We start from the raw sequence: 13,641 nt of genomic DNA, 5'->3' as shown, positions 1-13,641 counted from the left end.
TGGATCGATGTTATCACTCTTTGGTATTATATGGCTAATCCTAATATTGATACAATAAGCACGAGCGTGGATAGGATTGGAAAAACGCTGTAGAACTTAGAAAAGTATACAACTTATAAGGCCTGACTTCCAATTACTAGAAATTTTGATATGAGAGTAGGTGGTCAACCAGCTATTCAAGGGGAACGGTTTCAAGATGTGGAAGGCAATAATGGTCGCCACTTTATGCGGGTTCAAAAACATCACTGAATATCTCATGAGGATCCAGTTGGATATTTCTTCGCGTGAGATCAGAGAATTGTATGTTCATTATGTTTCGTAGAAATGTCTAATACACCTGACTGAGAGTTAGCTAGCTACCATGTCTGCCAGGTAACCGACTTGGCCAAAGGTCCTCCACGATCATACGTGACCAAGGCCGTTTGATGATCCAGCGCCATCACTCCAGGCCAGAAGCTAGATGCTGGCGAAACCATAATCGGAGGTCCCCACCTAAGCTGTCCATTCTGAGGAGGGCCTGCGAAGCAAACCTTGATGGAAGCATGTTTGACCCAGTCCACTTGATCCGAATCATCATCCGTCATGAAGACACAGACCAGGGAGCCATCCGCGAACGAGGCAACCTGCGGGGAACCCGCATTGTGTCCCTGTCGGGGTCGGAAGACCTGGTGCCGATTATGCCAGGAGGCGCCGTCATCGTAGGAGATAAGCGCTTCGACATTAAACGGACCGTACGTCGTCGTCTCAAAGACCATCACGAGAGCCTCCCGACCATTATCAAATGTGCGCGCAATACCATTCATACCATCACGACGGGGATCACTGTCTCCATGCAGGCAGGTTGGGCGACTCCAGGTGCTCCCCTGATCATGCGAGACAGTGAGCATGGTACATTGGTTATTATGGGCGAATTCTTCGGAGTAAGTCAATTGGACCTCGCCTCTCCGACCCAATCGCATAAAAGGTTCCCAAATTCCAAATGGGGGTCTTTTCTCCGCGGCTTGCGATGCAAAGTGCCAGGTATTGCCGCCGTCATTGGACCTACAAACGGTGATCCGGAAGTGCGTCGGGCCGTTGTCTCCTTTATCGTGGTTGCGGAAGGCTGCGAGGACAACCCCCGGGCCCACCTCACAGAGGAACATGTTATCGACGTCGCCTGCGGCGCGAGTAACTTCGGAGATGTTTTCGAAGGTGTGTCCATTGTCGGTGCTGCGCGCCACGCAAAGAGCGCGTTGTCCGTCTGGGAATCGTGTGAAGGAGGAGAGAATGGAGCCATCGGAGAGTCGGGCGAGACGTGGGTAGGTTCCTCGGTTAGGGTGGGAGGAGAGTGCACGTTCATCATTGTTCACTAGACCACGACCTGGGTGTTGGGGACCTGGATGTCCGGGGGGGGGATTGGAGGCAGTTGGCCTCCTGGTGGTGGTGGTGGCCCGCCAGGGTATCCTCCGTATCCTCCATTTCCTCCGTATGCTGGGGTTTGTTGCTGGTCGTGGGAATGATTGACGCCCAAGGCGTTGAGTACTTTTTGACCGAAGTGGCCCATTGTGTTTGTATTGGAGTGAAATAAGGGGGAGAGAAGAGAAGATGAAGTTACATTTGAAGTTGAAGTTGGAGATCTCCAACAGTCTCAGAGGGTATTACGTCATGGGGCCAGGCAGCACAATAGACAAGCTGCAGTACAGTAACAACAGTATAGTATATTTTATAGATCTGGATATTCTACACATTGATAAAATGAAAGAAATGAAATAGTTATCCCGACTACACTCAGCCAACTAATTAAACTGACTGTCCCTCTCCTCTGACTCTACTACTACTACTACTACTACTACTACTACTACTACTACTACTACTACTACTACTACTACTGCAGTATAATGCGGCAGCCTCGGCAACTTCAAGTTTACTTTCCTCCTACACACTTTCACTCTACTCCCAGTGCTCTCATCTCCATTTCCCCCCCACAATCTGATTGTGCTACCGGCATTTGGAAGCCCATAAGGCTCGGGGTTAGCAAAAGCCCCCATGGCGTGGCGGCATTAGGCCTTTGAGGAGGCTCCGCATTTATCGCCGTGTCGACTAATCTCCGACATGGACAGCTTCAACATCTTCATCGATTCACCTTGCGAGTAAATAAAGACATCCCATGCGGCAATGGTCCTGCTTCTCATCACAAACAATCCACCTTTGAATCTTCAAACATTCAACCCTTCAAACATTCAACCACGGAATCTTCCATTTACCTGATCTACAATCACCTACAACCACCAACAATATGGGCTTCCTCTACTCTCAATTCTGCGTTCGACCTCCCTACCCCGAGCAGTCCTTCGCCAACCAAACTGTCCTCATCACTGGTGCCAATGTCGGACTGGGATTTGAAGCGGCTCGTCATGTGGTTCGCCTAGGTGCCTCCCGTGTCATTCTCGCAGTGCGCAATGTTCCCGCTGGCGAGGAAGCCAAACAGCAAATCGAAACATCCACTGGCCGTTCAGGCGTTTGTGAAGTCTGGGAGGTTGACCTAGCATCCAATCAGTCGGTGCTAGACTTTGGAGACCGTATTGCCCAGCTGCCCCGACTAGATGCTGCTCTACTGAATGCCGGAGTAGCAACTCTCAACTACGCCAAGGCAGAGGGATTAGAGCGTTCCATCACTGTCAATGTCGTCAATACCTTACTTCTGTCATTACTGGTCCTTCCTATTCTCAAGCAGACAGGCAAGAAAGTACCAGGCAGCCAGCCCCGGCTCAGCTTTGTGGTTAGTGAAGTCCATGCCTGGGTTTCGCTTCCCGAGTGGAAGGCCGACCATATCCTCGAGACCCTCTCCGAGGAATCCAAGGCCAAAATGAACGAGCGGTACCGATTGTCCAAGCTCCTTGAGGTTCTCGTTGTGCAGGAGCTAGCTGGTCGGGTGCGAGGATCAGAAGTGGTCATCAATATGATTAACCCAGGTCTCTGCCACTCCTCCTTGGGACGCGAGGCAGGTGGTGCAGCCCAGGTCATCCGGCTATTACTCGCACGAACAACCGAGATTGGATCACGCACCCTGGTGGCAGGGATCACAGCCGGACTCGAGAGCCATGGTGCCTATATGACCGACGGCCATGTTGAGAACACTGCATTGTCACCTTGGGTGCGCAGTGATGAAGGGCGACAGGCCCGCATTAAGCTGTGGAAGGAAGTCGCGATGATCCTCGAGGGAGTGCGTCCTGGCATCATGCAGAATGCCGTCTGATGTTATTGTCTACTTTTCGGCATCTTTGATTCGATTCGACCACCTTTGGGCCAGTAAGAAGTATGCCAAACTTATCCTGGGATGGTTCAGCGCAAAACAACACCAGCGGCTTCTCGGATGGGGTGTCTACCTCGTATAATTCGTGTTTCTGATGTTTATCTATATCCCGACTCCCTTGTACCACAACCTTTATTCTACCACTCTCCCATGTGCATATAATACGCACCACTAATGTTATGAATATTATTATTATTATTATCCTGACTATATCCCCCCCTACGAACATCACGGCCATCCTGTACTTCAAGTTTGAGGCTTTTTAACTTTCAAGTTGTGATTGACGTGGTGCTGCAGAAACGAGGCGTTGGGTGGGATTTCCCCGATTTCCCCGTTCCCCCCCCAAACTTCTCCTCTTCCACCAACCACAACCACAACCACGAACCATGATCTCCCTCACCTCAGCTGAACCATTTCCCACTCGATCTGCACCTCATCCCCCATAATGCTTTTCGTCTCCCCCATTCGCTCGACCCCCCGGCACCGCTTACCTCAGTTGCGCCTTTCCGCACCCTTCACGAACGGCTGCGCCCACTAGCCAGCCCATTTGCAAATGTGGCCGTTGGGGCAAACATCCCGACCGAGTCGATTCATGCCAATTCCCCGAGGCCTGCAGCATCCAATATTTCTCAACAGACGCCCTCCCAGACGGGGCGCTTGGGCGCGCATTCTCATTGAGTACTTTCTTTGTCCAACAAAGACAACCCCTCGTTGCGCCGCATCAGCCATGTCCGTGGAACGCCCTTCCGGACCGTTGCAGCTTGACAGTTGCCCCCGGACATTTAATCACGAGTATCCCGGTTGAATTCCTGTCTCAGAACCTCACTCTATTCAACCGCAACTCCGGAATCATCGCGAGAGCATTGTCATTGTCATTGTCATTACCACTATGGTGCCCATTCTTTTAGATTCCGATACCTTGGACCAGCCGAATGGTCTGAAAGACTCGACCGTGTATCTACAGCTTTCCGAGCACCCCCGGCTCCTTCTGCGACTCGTCGAGGTTTTCAATGCACCAACAATCGTCAAATCCGAGCCTTTTGATATCCAGCTTCAACGTCTTTTTCAACTTGCTTGGGTGATTACAGTTGGAGCCTTCACTTCCTCGACTACCCTGTACGTTGGCGAGCAGTACACCAAGGGACGTTGTTTTGTCGGGGAGTCTGATGATCCCACTGCCCCGACGACACAGATCCACATTGACACAGAAGAACCAGTGCATGACTTGTTCGGGCAGATCACCAATGGTCTCAGTACCCTTGTAAAGGAGTCATATGCCAATGGCGTGCATGGACATGATGGCAAGGGTTCCCGCTATAACATGACTATCGTTTACCAACGACAGCCTGCAATGGCGGTGGACTTGGGTCAAAAGGTCTGCATGGGCCGGTGCCACGTTTGCTGCTCCATTCCGCCGGGGCAAGAAATTATCGGTGAGGGACTGCGTATTTTCGTCAGACGTACGCCAGACGATCTCTTGCATGCACAGCTCGATGTGGGCGACTCTCAAATCAGCTTACCAGTGGCAACAAGCTTGCTCCACAGTTTTAATCGAGCTCTCTCTTCAATTGGCATGACATCGATGCAATTGATCGGTGCTGTGGATTTATGCGGGCCGAATGATCGTGCCCAGATTGCCGAATTCACTAGATCTCTTGCACCCTCTCAAGATGCCTTACTTCATGATCTTTGCTTGCGTCATGCCGTGACGACCCCGGGTGCACCAGCTATCCGATCATGGGATGGCGATCTCACCTATAGTGAACTCAGTAATCTTGCATCTCGCCTGGCTCATTGGCTGGTTGATCAGGGTGTTCGACCGGGCATTTTTGTCGCCTGCGCTTTCTACAAGTCGACCTGGGCGATCGTAGCCCGTCTTGCAGTTCTAATGGCTGGCGGTGCATATATATGCGTTGATGGCAGTGACCCACCACCGTATATGGCATCTGTCCTGGAGCGAACTCAAATCAAAATCATGCTGACATCGACCGGATACTCATTAAGGTATAGGGAACTTGTAGAAGTCCACTTTGAAGTGAGCGCGGATTCTCTCCGAGGGCTCCCTTCCATCCCGGGGGTACCATGTGTCGATGTTAAGCCTACCGATGCTTGCGTAGTACTTTTCACTTCGGGCAGTACCGGTAAACCCAAGGGAATCATCCAAGAGCACCGAAGTTATGCCTCCGCTCTCACCGATTATATTCGCGTCATGGGGATGGGCCCTCATTCACGACTTTTTCAATTCGATGCTTACGCCTTTGATATCAGTAACAATGATTTCCTCGCACCTCTGTTAGCCGGTGGCTGCTGCTGTGTCCCCACAACTTCGCTGTCAATGGATGCCCTCATGACAGATATCAATGACCTCCAGGCTAATATGATGTTCGCCACGCCTTCAGTCGCCATCGAGATTAACCCCGACCGTGTGCCGACGCTGAGGATGATGTGCATCGGCGGGGAGCCCGTCTCCGATGCGGTTCTCGCCAAGTGGCTGACTCGCGTTCAGGTTGTAAACCAGTATGGCATGGGGGAGGTAGCATCTCTATGTGCTCATAATCCTAACCTTCGAATGGGCCATGGCACTGTTGTTGGAAGACCAGCTAGTGGCGCCATCTGGATTGTGAATCAAGATCACCCCGATCTACTGATGCCCGTGGGAGCAATAGGAGAGCTGCTCGTGGAGGGCCCACACATTTCAAGAGGCTATCTAGACCACGTCTCCGGAAAATCGGAGAACTTCTTGACGGCCCTGCCTGTCTGGATGGCACAGCTCCATGGCAATCGACCACGACATCGGTTCTACAGATCCGGTGATCTTGGTCGGTACAATCACGATGGAACCATTGAGCTCATCGGGCGGAAAGATACGATGCTGAAACTGGACGGGGCGAGAGTGGAAGCCGGCCAAGTCGAGTACGTACTACGCCAACATCTGTCGACTGGCGATGCCGCAGTGGTGGATGTCTTGGGTGCTGCGGATGGCGCGGGCGACCCAATCCTTGGGGTATACCTATACCTTGCCAATAACCCAATGAACCTGGAGACGGGATCAGTCGAAGAGATGCAATTTCGCCCGATAATGCAGCGTCATGCCATATATGCTCTTACTCAAGCGATCAGCGAAGGGGTCCGGCAGAGCCTGCCCACCTACTATGTCCCTAGCCTCTTTCTACTTGTCGACCGGATTCCACGAACCAAGTCCAAGAAGACGGATCGTCGCAAACTTCATATGTTAGGGCAAGCTTATTACATGGCCCATCGAGAGGATCTCCGGGAAATCACGGTGTGGCCTGAGTGGGACTAATCTGATGAACGATCAACCGCTTTAATATAACATGATTGTTGGGTGGCTTGTGGCTAAGCATCACTCGGAATGGATCCGGTCTATATATTGATGGGATGAAGATCCTTAGAGTATATTAGCTAACGCCAGAATACTGCCACCTGGCGCTATGGAGTAGAATTAAATCATTTACATGCATGAGCTGAGAAGTTTTGTTTCGTTCTGAACCTCCCAGTTTCAACGATGGGGGCACCTGATTGCCACCTTTCCCCGGTCTTCGGTCACAGTTCAAGTTGTATGCAGGGCAGGCATCAGGCAATGATCTAGACTTGTTCTAGCAGAACTGGAGAGATTGGCCAGTACAAATTAACATCCCAGACACGGGATTTATTGCGGTGAGTGGAGAATTTGACCCCGTCTCGTTGAGAAATGGTTGCTCCACTGACAACATAAGCAACGTCCCACTGACAGTAGACGGTGATATCGTGAAACAGCTCAAATAGAGCATTCGCCGAAGTTTCACTTGACGTGTGCATCAGATCATTTCTACAACAGATCATATCCCCGAGTTTCTTCCGAGGACTCGGAAGCGTCGCTGTGAAATCTAGGTGACATCTAATGCTGTGCAATGACGGTACCTTCAACTGCCACCTGCAGGTGGAAATCGCGTCGGCCTCCCAAAAATAAGTGGGAAGACAGAAACTCTAGCCCAGACCATGTACGAACCGTTCACATAGTTACCCCTGTTACAAACAAGGTCCACGGCGCCCACGCCCCGACTAGGGCTTCGCTGAAACGTCCCGGCGGAGTCGATCCTAAGGAACGGGCAGGTGGCCGGTCGATCAGTGGTCCGCCCTGCGATATCATTTATGGACAATCTCTGCGATACTGTGGACAGGCTATCGCGGCGGTGCTCGGTCCGTGGACACAAAGGAGCATGGATCTTCGCTGCGAGCCTCACGTCTACTCAAGCTCAAACAAAGCCAAGATGTTATTCAATGCCTGTTTGGGCTATGAGAATATGCGTGCAGGTATATAACATCACTGTATTGCACGATGCTATTGACCTGTGCCATCTGTCTTTCTTTTCCTTTGCCACTTCAGCCCATTCGTTCTTTTTATTCCTCCGTTCTTTGATATACTGCTGGTTCAGTGCTTTCCCTTCATTCCTTGCCCCGATATGGCAATCCAAAATTCCCTCCTCGCAGCCCTTGCGCTGCTTGGAGCCACTGCCCAGGCCGCCGGTGTCTCTGGAAAGGCGTTCGGTTTCGCGACTGGTACCACTGGTGGTGGAAGTGCCAGCGCCGCTTCCCCTAGTGACACTGCCGAGCTCACCTCGTGGTTGACTGACAGCACTCCCCGTACGATTCTCATCGATAAGGAGTTCAACTTCCTCGGCAGCAAGTGTAGCGACTGCAAATGTTGCAAGCCCTCATCCAACACGTGCGGCAGCTCTGGTCAGAACGCGATTGACCTTGACTCCTCTGACTGGTGTGGCGACTATCCCACTTTGACCTGTACTTATGATAAGGCCGCTCTTGAGGGTATCGATGTTGCCTCCAACAAGTCCATTGTTGGCGTCGGCAGCTCTGGTGTTCTGCGTGGTAAGGGTCTGCGTATTCGCAATGGAGTTAGCAATGTCATCATCCAGAATATACACATCACCGAGCTGAACCCCCAGTACATCTGGGGTGGTGATGCTATTACCCTGGATGGCTCCGACCTGGTCTGGATTGACCATGTCAAGACCTCTCTGATCGGTCGTCAGCACTTTGTTGCTGGTTACGAAGCCAGTAAGTATCCTAATAGACCGATAAAAGTATCTCAGCTAACCATACCATCTCCAGGCGGTCGTGTCACTATCTCCAACAACGAATTTGACGGTCAAACTAGCTGGTCCGCCACTTGCGACGGCCACCACTACTGGACCGTGTAAGTCTCGCGATTCATATGGTCAAATATGACCTCGGCTAATACTGTTCCAGTCTCGGCTACGGAAAGAATGACAAGGTCACCTTCACTGGCAACTACATCCACCACACCTCTGGCCGTTCGCCCAAGCTCGAGTTCAACAGCTACTGGCACGCCTACAACAACTACTGGTTCAACAACACTGGCCACGCATTCGATGTCGGCGATGGCACCAACGCCCTGATTGAAGGAAACGTCTTCAACCAGGTCGACACTCCCTTCCTGGACGACAGCTCGCCTGGCCAGACCTACGCCGTCAGCGCCAGTGACAAGTCATCCTGCGACTCTGCCCTCGGCCGCACCTGTGTCGCCAACACCCTCACCTCCTCCGGTGAACTGTCCGCCTCCGACTCATCTGTCCTGTCCAGCTGGCCAAAGGGTGAAACCGGCATCTCCGTCCTCGACGCCAGCCGCGTCCAATCTTCTGTCCTGGCAAATGCCGGTGTTGGAAAGCTGAGCTCCAGCTCCAAGCGCCGCCGCTTCAACGCTCCTCCTCAGGGGGCCCCTAACCTCCCCATCCTCTCCTCCGCTGGTCCTGGTGCTTCCCCTACCGGACCTCCTCCCACATGGTCTTGGAGGACTATCGGTACCAAGCCTACCGCTCCTCCATTCGGTGGTCCCATTCCTAGCGGTGCTCCCAGTGGATTCCCTCTGCCCAGCGGTGGTCCTCAGTCGAGCGGTTTCCCCGGTGCGCACGGTGGCCACGGTCACCACCACCACGGTTGGGGTAACTAAAGTAGAGCTTACATCCTGATTCTGGATAGGATCGGGTGAGTAGAGTGCTGTCTCACAATGAGTATGCAACTTTGAGTGGATGTTCGTGATCAAATCTTTTTTATTCTTTTCTGCTGGACTATAGACTTCACGAAAGTCATTTCTTGGACTTGAGATTTTGAAGCTCTATGGCTCCGATTTTGTATTTACAGAAACGTCGGGTATAGCTAGAAATCTTCAGTGATGTGCGATAGCTTTGAGTCATCGATCAATTCTTTTGCACCATCACCAAATGCACTAATTACTAGTAGTAGTTTGTTCACATGCCCCACTGCGCTCGTCTTCTCACAGGGTTGCGCAGCTGGGGAGGCGCCTGTTGCGTCTGGTTGTAACCCTTTTATCCTCTTTGAACCAAGTATAGACTTGGGATTCTCCAGAATCCAAGTACTGTATGTGGTCCCCGTATACTCGTACTCGTAGCTAGGGCGGATGCCTCGATGCGGAGAGGTGAAACGCAACCGATCGCACGAGTCTCCCCACTCGGCGAGATTAGAGGGGCTAATTGGTACTTTTGACGCGACAACCCGCGTGCTTCGAGGTGCATGAATCGCTGAATCGGACCAACGGGAATCCCCTTCCTCTTCACTGAGATCGATATTTGAATGGTAGCGCCAGCGCATACCATGATAGTATAGATTATTCGAGGTAGACGAAACACCCATCATCTGGCAGGGCTCATGAAAAAACCCCCCCTGAATATCCTCAAACTCCATCTGCGGACGGTCCTTATAAAGTCCTCTCTGCTCCGGGCCGATCGTGAACCCAGCGCTCGAGTCCACGGGTAGCCAATTTGCCGTGCGGCGGGTGGTACCATCGGGCATTTCCAAGACAGTCTCACACTCCGACTCGTCGACATGCACATGCACATGCGAATTCACGTCTACCCCGCGCGAAAAATAATCCCCGGCTTCATTTTCCAGTCGGTGTGGTTCTGGAGCGGTGTAGGGCGATCGAGTGTATGTTTCTCTATCCCTTTCTTTGTCCTCGTACTCAGATTCCCAGTGCGACGAGTGAGACATTTCGGGGGTGCTGCAAAGTTCAGAAATCGGGGAGCCTGGGAATGTCGGGTAATAGTGAGGCTGAGCCGGTGGGGTCATGAAAAGGGCTCTTTCGCTGGCGGTTCGGGAGAGGAGGTCATTTTCTGCATCGTGGTAGGTGGCTGTGGGTGTCATGGTTTGATATTCTGGCATCATGAAGCTAGTACTTGTTCAACGATTAGTTATCTCTTTTGCAAGATGGAGCCACAGATTATCTGCCAATGCTCAGCTCGGCTCAACTCAACTCACCCATTCTTCCATGATGCTTCTAGCTGTTTGCGCTGGTCACTAACAAGGCCTGCCTCGTACCATGACTGGGGATATGGTGGTAGAAATGTTTGTTTGCCGGCCATTTCACTGTTCCAATCCAGTTGATCAATCTCATCCAACTGCGGGAGATATTGCTCAAAGTCGGTTTGCATGGGAAAACCTGCATCCATCAAGGCTTGCTGGTCGAGTTCTTCTTGGGTTATCAATTGGGGCTCGGCCATTTGCATAGGATGCGCAGGCCACTGAGCCATGGGGTAGTATTCAGTGGTCATATTGAAAGAAAAAATAGATGGAAATGAGATTTTCAAGTTCGTGTGCTCATTCTCTTGCAGAGATGCGATGGTTGCAACTGATCCACAAATATTCCACGGACAAGTACAGGTCCAGGTATATTCAAATAAATCGGGGAAATAAACGAACCCCGCAAACCTGGGGAATCCTCCATTTTATTTCATCGTCAGGAACCAAAGAGCTAAAATAAAATGCGGAGAGCCAGGAGACACGCGGTGCTGCAAGCGAGCTCCGGTCGGTAAATTAAGAGCTGTCCATATAACCCATGTATATACCACTAAATAAAGATGAATACTGGTTAATTCAAACGAAAGGCCAACGGCAGCACTCCACTCCGACAGACCGCATGATCCTCAAAGTCAAAACCCAAAAAATTAAATCAAAAATAAATTGTCTCTGAATTAACCGACCCCGGATTCCACGCGTCGGGCCGAACAATCGAACCCCGAGGGCCACCGATGCACCAATCGGTGCATTTGCCCCCCCAACACAGCTTCATTTTTAACCGAATTTCCCCGCAAGTCGCCACGAGATGTTTTGCAGTCGGCACTCTGCAGACTGCCGACTGCCAGGTACGCGAAGCGACGAAGAACAATCAGTGCAGTTCCTTGCCGGGTGTGGTTAGAAGTATACCTAATAGCCTGTTCGGTAGAACTATACTATAGCAGCCAAGGTACCAAGTCACCCGTAAAAGTACTTCGCCACCCAAGTCAACGAGGAGTGTCTATAAGTATAGTTTAATATGTGCATGTATACTAGTAGTATGCGCTATTTACAATCATAAGGTGACTGCCCGGACAGGACAGCTCCGCTCCGTTCATACTTTATTTTCGCCCGCCTTGCGACGCCGAATATAATACTGCACACCAAGGATGGCTGCAAGGCCCCATGATGCTCCGGCCAAGGCACAGATCGCCGTCAGACCGTGCGTATACTTGGGCGCGTCCGCGGTGCGGAAGATCTGAGAGCCGGAGATACCAGCACAATTGGCCGCCATCACCACCAGGCTGAAAGGAAAAGGAAAAGTTAGTATGCTTGTTACTTTACTTTCGAGGTTCAGGGAGAAAGAACTTACGCCATGGCAACACTTCGCTCCTGCGGGGTGCGACAGTAGACGGACAGCCAGCCTACGTTGAGAATGCTGTTTCTCGTTAGTATTTACCCGGAGCGAGAGATCGGAAGGACAATGCCAAAGGCCAAAGGCCGAAGGGATTTGAGACTTGACTTACTGCATGCTGCAATAGGAGATATTGGCGACTGCAATGATTCCATATCGATGCCACTTCTCCAACGTGTATGGTGCTGTCTTCAGGCATACGTAGGAGATAACATTCCAAGTGATGGCGACCAACACAAAGGGTCCTCGGTGACCAGTCCAGTCTCTGTTAATCGTTAGAAATGTCCATCAGAAGAAACAGGGTGGACCATGGTCGTCCACAAATGGAACCCTTCGGAGTTCAACTTACGACGCAAGCGACAAAATTGTCAACCATATTATACTGCAATACACCGGGACCGAGGTCAAAGCATTCGCCTTGATGGAGTCGAATCCAAGGGACTTGATCATGCTGGGGGTATATTGAGTGAGACCCTGGAATCCAGACATGGAGACAAGAGTGAGGAACACGTGCTGCATGATCCGCGGCTGTTTCAGGGTGTTTGCAATATCCGACCAAGAGATTTGGATATGGCCCTGCGCCTTGCGCGGGTCGTCCAGCAGGACGCGATTGCGAATGATGTGCGATTCGCGCTCGGTGAAGTAGCTCCAGCGACCAAAGGCAATGAGCGGGCGGCCATCGCCTGCCTTTGGTGGGACAAGGAGAGTGAAAAAGATGCCGATAAATAGTGTGAGAAGGCCCTCCACTGTTCCGGTATTAGTTTTATCCAAATGGGAAGACAAAGGGATCTCGAAACGAACTCACCCAGGAAAATCCATCGCCAACCCTCCATTCCATGCGTTCCAGAAAGGCGCAGCAGGCCGGCGGAGATCAGGCTTGATGTCGCCGAGGCAAACATCTGACCATAAAAGAAGAGGCTAGTCCGCAGACTGGTCTCCTCTCTTTTATACCAGGTGGACAGGTAGTATAGAGCACCTAATCGTGTCAGCTTCAACTGCTACTGCTAGCCTTCCTCAACCCGACCCGAGTTAACTTACCAGGAATGAAACCACCCTCACAGAAGCCCAGCAAGATGCGAGTGACAAGGAATGCGGGATATGACTGGACAAAGGCCTGGAAGGTGGCGACTAGCCCCCCAAGCGAAGAGTTGACCAGAGAGCCACACGCGAGGCCCAATGCGCTGCATAATGATATTGGAAGGGATCTCGGCGAGCACGATGCCGGCAGAGAGCAATTGAGTGCCGATGTTGATCTGGTTGGTGGTGATATTCAGGTCTTTGGTAATAGTCGAGGTAAGAACGGCGCTGATATTGCCTCGATCCATCTGGAGACAGAAGAAGGCGAGGGCCAGAGTCGGTAAGATAATGAAGTCGATTCTATCAAAAGTGACAGTGTCAATGTCAGTTTTCGTGTCTATTTTGACCTTTATACTGGACTTGAATCTAGTCTGGAGGTGTTGACACGAACTTGCGCGTCACAGCTGACTCCTCCTCATCCCAATCTTTAACAATTCCATGATCCAATTCACTCGGTGGTGAATCAATGACTTTTTCATTGATGTGCTTTTCGTTGAAGCTCGCCCGATCGGACATCGTGAAGGTGATG

General features: G+C 51.4%; 6 protein-coding genes across 6 annotated transcripts; 3 read left to right on the top strand and 3 right to left on the bottom strand.

Annotated features, from left to right (window-relative positions):
• Positions 1-356: 356 nt before the first annotated feature.
• Positions 357-1,543, bottom strand: N7481_004857 (sialidase family protein; the record flags this gene model as incomplete). Its single annotated transcript, XM_057264076.1, has 2 exons — positions 357-1,375; positions 1,435-1,543. The coding sequence occupies 2 exons, from the start codon at positions 1,541-1,543 to the stop codon at positions 357-359; spliced, it is 1,128 nt and encodes a 375-aa protein (XP_057125737.1).
• A 732-nt stretch (positions 1,544-2,275) lies between these two features.
• N7481_004856 (Short-chain dehydrogenase/reductase SDR) lies at positions 2,276-3,235 on the top strand (the record flags this gene model as incomplete). Its single annotated transcript, XM_057264075.1, has 1 exon — positions 2,276-3,235. The coding sequence occupies one exon, from the start codon at positions 2,276-2,278 to the stop codon at positions 3,233-3,235; it is 960 nt and encodes a 319-aa protein (XP_057125736.1).
• Positions 3,236-4,181: 946 nt separating this feature from the next.
• On the top strand, positions 4,182-6,596 carry N7481_004855 (non-ribosomal peptide synthetase; the record flags this gene model as incomplete). The annotated part of the gene is made up of 1 exon (XM_057264074.1): positions 4,182-6,596. The coding sequence occupies one exon, from the start codon at positions 4,182-4,184 to the stop codon at positions 6,594-6,596; it is 2,415 nt and encodes an 804-aa protein (XP_057125735.1).
• A 1,159-nt stretch (positions 6,597-7,755) lies between these two features.
• N7481_004854 (polysaccharide lyase family 1 protein) lies at positions 7,756-9,281 on the top strand (the record flags this gene model as incomplete). The annotated part of the gene is made up of 2 exons (XM_057264073.1): positions 7,756-8,507; positions 8,561-9,281. The coding sequence occupies 2 exons, from the start codon at positions 7,756-7,758 to the stop codon at positions 9,279-9,281; spliced, it is 1,473 nt and encodes a 490-aa protein (XP_057125734.1).
• Positions 9,282-9,487: 206 nt separating this feature from the next.
• Positions 9,488-10,899, bottom strand: N7481_004853 (uncharacterized protein; the record flags this gene model as incomplete). Its single annotated transcript, XM_057264072.1, has 2 exons — positions 9,488-10,517; positions 10,607-10,899. The coding sequence occupies 2 exons, from the start codon at positions 10,897-10,899 to the stop codon at positions 9,488-9,490; spliced, it is 1,323 nt and encodes a 440-aa protein (XP_057125733.1).
• An 836-nt stretch (positions 10,900-11,735) lies between these two features.
• N7481_004852 (uncharacterized protein) lies at positions 11,736-13,628 on the bottom strand (the record flags this gene model as incomplete). Its single annotated transcript, XM_057264071.1, has 8 exons — positions 11,736-11,925; positions 11,994-12,059; positions 12,148-12,300; positions 12,385-12,781; positions 12,841-13,011; positions 13,074-13,149; positions 13,202-13,412; positions 13,504-13,628. 8 exons carry the CDS (start codon positions 13,626-13,628, stop codon positions 11,736-11,738), a joined length of 1,389 nt encoding a protein of 462 aa, XP_057125732.1.
• Positions 13,629-13,641: the final 13 nt, after the last annotated feature.

This window comes from Penicillium waksmanii, assembly GCF_028829765.1.
Source record: "Penicillium waksmanii strain IBT 27052 chromosome Unknown utg000004l:1.0-5674109.0:1.0-5678898.0, whole genome shotgun sequence".
Lineage (NCBI taxonomy): Eukaryota > Fungi > Ascomycota > Eurotiomycetes > Eurotiales > Aspergillaceae > Penicillium > Penicillium waksmanii.
This window is presented reverse-complemented; position numbering and strand designations above follow the sequence as displayed.